The 8,576-nt window shown below is 39.4% G+C and overlaps 1 protein-coding gene across 1 annotated transcript; it reads right to left on the minus strand.

The window, feature by feature from the left end:
- Positions 1-278: 278 nt before the first annotated feature.
- On the minus strand, positions 279-8,372 carry LOC135614848 (phosphoenolpyruvate carboxylase 2-like). Its single transcript, XM_065112663.1, has 10 exons — positions 8,202-8,372; positions 7,329-7,720; positions 6,967-7,051; positions 5,811-6,033; positions 5,522-5,625; positions 5,317-5,404; positions 4,231-4,385; positions 2,664-3,662; positions 1,094-1,480; positions 279-825 (listed from the first exon to the last, which is right to left on the minus strand). The coding sequence occupies exons 1-10, from the start codon at positions 8,367-8,369 to the stop codon at positions 532-534; spliced, it is 2,895 nt and encodes a 964-aa protein (XP_064968735.1). The 5' UTR covers positions 8,370-8,372; the 3' UTR covers positions 279-531.
- Between the last annotated feature and the right edge of the window lie 204 nt (positions 8,373-8,576).

Below are 8,576 nucleotides of genomic sequence, written 5' to 3' on the forward strand. Positions count from 1 at the left end.
GTTTAAGGTGATCCGCTGGATCAGGTCAAGAGGGCGTTGCTTCGCGGAGAAGAAGAAGCCGTTGCATCTGTCCGTGATCGACACGATAGTTGGTTAAGGATAATAACCTAGTTCGAAGAGAGCACCGAAAGTGGACACGTCCTTAGGAAGCTTTTGCGGGAACAAGAAGCAAAGTAGATGCGTTCTTTGGTGTCACGTTGCGTGCACGTGATTCTCGGTATATTATATTCGAAGGGAACAGGTCTGAAATGTATCCTCTGCACAAATAGCAAATCGTATACTGCGAACACAAAATCGATTGAAGAAAGTTACAGGGAGAAACACAGATTACCAACAGAACTAAACTTCGAACATACAATAGATAGTTTGGCATGTCAAGTTTTAGCCAGAGAGAAGGTTTCTTTCTCTGTTATTTATAACAAGGAAGGCGAAAAACAATAGCCAACTGCATCAGGCATTTACTAACTCAACTCCTTGCAAAAGCCACCACACATGATACTGCTACTAGAAAGGAACAGTGGATAGATAGATCTATCCGGTGTTCCTCATGCCGGCAGCGATGCCCTTCATCGTCAAGATGAGGGTGTCTTCGAGCCCAGGGGCATATTCACTGGCTGGATTCAATTTCACCAGATCGGCGGCTGGATCGTCAGAATCGACATCCTTCAATATGTGAGGCTTCAGATTTATGATGAAGTCAGGATCCCTCATTCGCTTCAGTGTATATGCTTGACAAACATTTAGAGTCGTTATATAGGCATGGCGCAGCCGCAGTCGTTGTTTCAGATAAGGATCACCTTCAAGAAGATCCCTGTGACCAGCAACCTGCAAAAGTTTGCAGAGGTCGTGTTTCAGGATCAGAAAATTGTACGAAATCGATAAGACTAATGGAGAAGCCACTGTATGTACCAAATTTCCTGTTGTTTTATTGGTATTACTTACCCAACAGCACAGGTAGATTAAGTTAGTTTATCCTATGTTCTTATTTTTCTTTTTTAAGTTCGTTTATAAATGAGCGAATGAACAAGGACATACCACAACATTATAGCATTTCCTTCGACCTAATCAACATAAACAGAGAAGTAGAGCTCACCTGAAGAAGAAGCTGTTTTGTCTCTTCATAGTTGGCCCTTAGTCGCTCCCCAAATGGCCATAACGCCTCAGAAACAAGCAATTTGTCGTAGATAGCAGCTATTCCTGGATCTCCCTTAGCAAAGACCATCTCAACCAAATCTATTGTAACCCTAAAAAAGGGCCACTCCTTATACATCTCCTTTAGCATCTGAAGATTTCTGATATCCTTGTGCATGACATGCTTGAAAGCTGCACCAAAGCCTAGCCATACAGGAAGATGAAACCTTGTCTGGGTCCAAGCAAAAATCCATGGAATTGCTCGAAGTGATTCTATTCCCCCACTAGGCTTCCGTTTTGATGGACGACTACCAATGTTCATCCTACCATATTCTGTCTCAGGTGTGGCCTGTAAATTACAAGAAGAAAGATTTACATCATGACAGCAATATTCACTGTTTTATGTGAACTGGGCCAAAATAAACATGTGAAATCATGCGTATAATGTTGACCAAAATTTGAAATTCTATTGGACCGTAGATAATAATAGGCATTTGAAATTTTGAAGAAGGTAGGGGGGATGCATGATACAATCAAAAACCAAGCCTGGATATTAACTAAGCGAAGAAAAGAATAATAACATTACCAGAATTTACATTGTCAAACAAGGGGAATCTGGATAACAGAATTCTTCTAAAATTGTCTACAATGTCTTCTCAAGGATGAGTCATATCTCAGTCCAAGGCTTCAAATACTGATTTTGTCATAACCCGGGCCTGATGGGCAAACTAGCTTATCAACTTCGTTTGGTCTAAACCACTGACCAAAATGCTTAAGCTGAAGTTTATAATAGTACACTCATCAGACCCTTATAAGTCAATCTTAATCCTGCCTACTTTCGATGTGGGACTAACCAGGGGTGTTACAATCACCCCCCACTCAAAGGCTTGACGTCCTCGTCAAGCCCCAACATAACCCAGATCAAACCCTAGCATAGTGCATGTGAGGCGTAGCCCAGTGGTGGCTCCACGCCGTGACGAGTCCTCTGATTCCGTCTACGGGTAACCCTTTTCTACTCGAGCCCCCTCACCATGCCCAAATACTAGGTCGGCTCTGATACCAAATGTCATAACCCGGGCCTGATGGGCAAACTAGCCTATCAACTTCGTTTGGTCTAAACCACTGACCAAAATGCTTAAGCTGAAGTTTATAGTAGTACACTCATCAGACCCTTATAAGTCAATCTTAATCCTGCCCACTTTCGATGTGAGACTAACCAGGGGTGTTACAGATTTTAACCGGTCAGACCAAGGACAATTACTGGTATACCCATACTGTAACGGTCCAAACGGTTGCTAAAACCAGTATTAGACCAGGATTAAAATCCTTGCTTTAAACATTTTACTATGAATTAGAGAAATGCGGAATGAATAATAGTATTTGCAAAACCAAGTAAACTAGCAGGAGTTCAAAGACACAGCTTCATGATAGTTAACACACATACATTCTAAGCTAAGGCTTTTTGTTTTTCATCCATTATTGGCTAAATATTACTTCTGCAGCAGCATAAATATAGAAAAAAGACTACTTACCAGTCGGAAATATTCAACAAAACGAGGTTCCTTGAAAACTATTGAGCGATACTCCTCTGTGGCCACTACAGTCATCTCATCCATCAGAGCACGCCATTCTGGCTTAGGTGGAATTGGAGGGTGCATACCATGTTCAAGAGTAGCAGCTGTAAATCGTTGAAGTGTTCTAAAGCATAAATGCTCCTCCCCAAATGACTGTTCAATTACTTCACCTTGAATTGTCACACGAAATGATCCATTAATTGTTTCTGGTGGCTGAGACAATATAGCAAGATGTGTAGGGCCACCTCCTCTTCCAACAGTCCCACCTCGACCATGAAACATTGTCAATTTCACACCATATTGCTTAGCAACCTTGACAAGCTCCTCTTGAGCTTTATATAACTGCCAAGCTGCAGAAAGACGACCAGCATCCTTCCCTGAATCAGAATAACCAATCATGACTTCCTGCTTTCCGCTGATCCTGTTCATGTACCAATCTATTGAAAACAATCGGGCTAAAGCTGCAGGAGCGGCCTCAAGATCTGCAAGTTTTTCAAATAATGGGACAACTCTTAGTGGTTTCTTCACACGACACTCACGTTGCAAGAGCTCCACAGCGAGCACATCTGATGGAGCAGTTGCCATTGAGATGATATAAGCCCCAAAACTATCAGAAGGAAGTTCTGCAATAACATGTAATGTCTGCAAAACATCGGCAATTTCCTCTGTTTGTGGAAGGTCAGGACCAAATAGAGGGCGCTTGCCTCTTAGTTCACATAACAACCAGTCCTGGCGTTTTTCTTCAGACCAATCATGGTATGATCCAATTCCAAGATAATTTGTAATTGCATCAAGCACATCAGTGTGCCTATCAGATTCTTGCCTAATATCAAGTCTCACAAGAGAAAGGCCAAATGTGGATACTTGGCGCAAGAAGTCAAGAAGGCTTCCATCAGCAATAGGTCTATCGCCACAAGAGCAGAGTGACCTGTAACAGAGCTCAAGGGGTTCCAGAAGCTACAAAAGGAAATAAATTGTACTGAGAAGATAATACATGATGACTATCTAAAAGAAACCAAAACATCTACATGCGAGTCATCTGAACATGCATGCAAGTGTACATGTAGTCATGTGTGAAGATAAGATGGAAATATTCTGATAAAAAAGGCTGCCAACTGCATGAGGCTACTGCCAATGCTGGAGGATCTGGAAAGGCATGACTGTCTGCAGTTTTATTTCCACATGAGTAGTAACTATCTCATTTTTCAACTCAATGATTCCATATTGTAATGGAGCAACTTTATGGATCAAATTTCACACTCCTAAAACTTAGTATGAGTAACCACGTTGCTTAGATGAAATGCAAAAAGCTTCAAACATGTGTTTATAAATATAGTCGTAGCAAGGTTCTGAAATGGAACTTATTTAGAACTTTTCTCTTCTACATGAACAAAACATACTTAAAGATATTGTTCAAATTCAAATGATTAGACAACTAATGGAATCTTCTTCCTAGACCTTTTTTGCTCAAAGTTTGTGAAAGATTTGACAACTATCCAGACAAGCAAAAGATTTGACAGATAACCTGCTCAACGTTTGTAAAAGTTGCATCCTCTGATATGTCTGAAATTCCATTTGTTAACAAATGGCGAGAACGTTCACGTGTATTATACAGCTTATCCCTCACATCACCAAGTATAACACGATATGGCTCACTAGGTGGAACTTGTTTCCAGAATTCTGCATCAAAATTGAAAATTATCAGACTAGAACAATTCAAGCCCCATCCTAACAGACTGAACAATTCCAAGCAATACTTCGGTTCAAATATCTTTCCAGTGTCTCTGTTTAAATTGTACAAAATAAAAGGAATGGATGTTCTATTGAAAATTAGTTATATGATAGAAAAAGAGAGTTATGCACTTTCCTCGGATAAATAAACAAAAGAAGGTAGATCAGAATTTAAATTCAAACCAGGATGTTTTATGAATGCTGTTCAATCTTATCATCAATAAAATAAAGTGCCTAGCCAACCATAGAGGAAGAATACCTAGACTAAGTATTTTTGTATAAACCCACAAAATTGTATAAAACATATCAAAACAGTATATCAAAACTTGTAGCCAATCATTACTCCTTGTAATAGTATGAAAGTACATTTTAAACTCTATTACTATTTTACAGAGGGCAGATATATATATATATATATATATATATATATATATATATATATATATATATATGTAGAGAGAGAGAGAGAGAGAGAGAGAGAGGAGCTAGAGCATGTTAACTAAGAGGGTATATTAGCTCGATTTGTGTTTAATCCCATATTATAATTTCTATTATTATTACAAAACACTTTTGCAAAACATGCTTCTTATCTTAGCTAAAACAACGACATCAATAGTTGCTTTAGGTCTGAATTAAACTACATTTTAAACTCTTACACATAGAGATGCAAAATGGTATGCTCTTCCACACAAAAAAAAGTGCAACACTAAGAGAAATATTATAGGAGTTAATATATATTGTTCCCAGAAAAGCAGCAAATGACATCAAATGAAACTTGAGGAATATTAGGTTCAGTTCCAAGTCAAAGCAATGTATTAGAGTAAGAAAATGATAATCATACTTTACAGTTCATTTATGACTTGTTGTATACTGAGTATACCTATATAGTGCTTTGCATCTTTCTTTGTCGACTGGTGAAGTTCATTTGCTCGTTCTCGAAGTTCATTGGAGCAGCGCCACATAGATAACTACAACATTTTTAAAAAAGGTTAGCAGCATGGAAGGTAAAGAAAAACACTTCCTCAACTGAATGTTACACCAGCAGAGATAGGATAGGATGGTTTATACTTTGTAGTTTGTAGTACCTCAAACATCAAATCTTCTATCTGAGAATAGTACAAGCTTGCAGCTATCATTCTAGCCAACAAGCATACATCCCTTGTGACCTCTGGAGTAACTCTGGGATTTCCTGCATCATTTACACAAACATATTATCACATAAATATTAATATATTCCCACACTAGTGCTGTATTTTCCTAAAGAGTTCTTACTCTGTTGTACATGATCATACAGTAGGCATAAGAAAACTATACACAGATATTCTATGCAAGAGAATAACAAATTTAAGCAGATATCTTCAGAACATATTATACCATCACGATCCCCGCCCATCCAGGAAGAAAACTGAATGAGAGGAGCATTATAAGGGACACGCTCATTTATTCCGATGTTCTTCAGAGCTGTATCAACACGACGCAAAAATTTTGGTACACCTTTCCAAATTGTTTCGTGGAAGTAGCTCATTCCGGCACGCATCTCATCTTGTGGAGTGGGAGGTGTTCTTCGTATTTCATCAGTTCGAAATGCAGCTTGAATCTGCAAACAGACAAAAGGAAAGCTGTAGCAATAAGCATATCATGAGGCCTCAGCCTTTACTTTTTTCTGCTCTCATTAACAATATTATGTTCCTTTCTTATCTTCTCAGTCGCCTTTGGAGAAGCCCAGGAGGTAAGTTTCCACTTTCATGTTCCATCTAACTACATATACTTGCTATGAGATAGGAGAAAAAAACTCTTTAGTGGCCATTACCAGTCCTATACATTTATGGCTATAGCTTGACGGAACCAAATGAGAAGGTTCATCTGTCTTAAACAAGGTCATAAGCATCAATAGGAGATAACTCTGAAAGTGAGCATTTAAGAAAAATATTAGTCTTATAGAGCTTAGTAGTATAGAAGAGTTAAGCTATAAATTGGTATAGTACACTATTTAAAGGAAAAGATCTCCAATGGTCATTCCAAATATATTAAACCAATATCTTGAATAGCCATACTTAAAACTGATCTAACTAAAAGAAAGGAATCCATTCAAAATTTGTTTCTTAGCCTCAAGAAGATTCAATAAGATTCATACATTCATGCACAGCTTCATATATCTAACAACTAGAACATACGACAGACCTTATCTAGAAGCTGATGAGAGAGTTATAATACAACGTGTTGTTGGCTTCACTTAGAAACAAAGCTAACCAGGCCATAGCTAATTAACAATTGGATTATGTACAAGTTCATTAAATATCAATATCACAAATTCATTGGACAACAATAAGATTTCGTTCCCTGGTACAATGGCAAGGTTACTCCTTTGTGACCTGGGAAACAAGGGTTTGAGTCACGGCAACAACCTCTTTAAATATTTAAATGTAAGGCTGCATACATTGGCCCTCCCCATACCCCGTATTGGCGGGAGCCTCGTGTACTGGGCACGCCCTTATTACTACATAACGAAGGAGTTATACAACCAAGTTACCTCTCTCTGAAGTGCTTCATCGAGCTCATGCTGATCATCAGGAGTTATATCCTTGGCTGTCAGTTGTGTCAAGCAATTCCTTATCCTGTATGTCAAATATTGTAAATAGAAAAAGTTAATAATATTTGCTGAACCACATAAGAGTACTTATGCCACCTGTAGTAAAAACTGAACTGGCTGATCACAAAACATGTGAATGAGTCTATGGTGATTGTCACAGAGGAGACAAACGCATACAAGAAATTTTCAAATATGAGTATGTCTAACAAGCACATTAGGAGCAAAATGTCTGATATTGTCATGAGAATGGATTTTCTAAAGAAAATTGTCTCAGGTATATTGCCAAGAGCTTTTAAAAAGACCTGCCATGTTTCTGAAGCAGTGATCTCCTGATTGATTGTGTTGGATGTGCAGTTAAAACCAGATCAACTGTCTGGTTCTTCAGAGCATCAAAGACCTCCACTGGTGATTTATGCAGTTGCTCGACAAGCCTTTTAAGAGTCTCTTCGATGTCGGATTCAGTGGTTGCATTACTTTCATCCACAAAATCTCCCTTTTTCAGCTTGTTCCTCCTGCGGTGGGCAATCTGAACCTCCTCAGCCAGATTGCCCAAGTTGAGCATGTGGGAGAAGGAGCTGGCCACCAAGATAGAGTCCCCAGGGTCCAGACTCATCAGCACATGCCCCAGTTCATCCAGCTTACTCAGGTCACGTGTCCCTTCGTACTTAGCAGATATCTCATAGCACTCTTGAACCTACAGAGTAAATGCAAAATCTATATTGCAGATCGGAATAGCTAGAACACAAAACAGATAGGCATAAATGGATTCACCAAAGCTTCACAAAAATGAATTATGAGTACAATGTGAGATCTAAAAAATATCTGTATCATCTTTCTGAAGAACTAACAAAAACACACAATTCTTATGCATTGATCTACAAAGAGCAACCATTTAATTATAAATGTATATACTTTTTTTCCTTCTTTAGGGCTGCATCTCCGAACTAAAGAATCTCACACAACTCATAAAGAAAAGGGCTGCCGCAGATCGAAACTAACGCTTAAACAAATGGTAAGAATGCGTTTTACTTGACAATCTGAAGCATCGACGATTATAAAAAAAAGATCGAAAGCCTCCACGGCAGATCAAGATAACACCTCGAAACAAGATTCGACCTTTCCGATGAATAACAACTCAAAACAGTTGTACAGGAAATTGACAAGAATTTGGGTACCGTTTCCCTCAGATCTTCGCCGTGCAAGCTCTGGAGGATGTCGAGGAAGCGATCCACGAGAAGCGCATCGTACTCCACCAACTTATCATCCTCGGAGACCTTCCCCGGCGCCAGAAGCCTCAGCTGCGCGTCGATGGACGCATGCCTCTCCATCGAATAACGCGACATCTATCCCAGACCTCACACCTAATCCTTCGCTCCCACAGCCCTCCCGATACACCTACAAACGTTATTGAAAGAAACAAAGATCGAATGGCACGAGAAGCTCGTCTGTGGTGGGGCAAACGGCGGAAAACAGGAGCAAATTCGCTCCGCACGTCCTTCGATGCCCACCACCGGATCCGAAGGGAACAAAGACTTGAACTTTATGTGGTT

Source organism: Musa acuminata, chromosome BXJ2-6 (assembly GCF_036884655.1).
Source record: "Musa acuminata AAA Group cultivar baxijiao chromosome BXJ2-6, Cavendish_Baxijiao_AAA, whole genome shotgun sequence".
NCBI classification, from domain to species: domain Eukaryota; kingdom Viridiplantae; phylum Streptophyta; class Magnoliopsida; order Zingiberales; family Musaceae; genus Musa; species Musa acuminata.

Coding starts and splice junctions, on each gene's coding strand:
- LOC135614848 (XM_065112663.1), bottom strand. CDS start 8,369: ATGTCGCGTTATTCGATGGAGAGGCATGCGTCCATCGACGCGCAGCTG. Junction 5,626..5,810: donor GATGGGCGGGGATCGTGATG/GTATAATATGTT, acceptor TAAATGATGCAG/GAAATCCCAGAGTTACTCCA. Junction 3,663..4,230: donor CTTTTACAAACGTTGAGCAG/GTTATCTGTCAA, acceptor TTCCTTTTGTAG/CTTCTGGAACCCCTTGAGCT.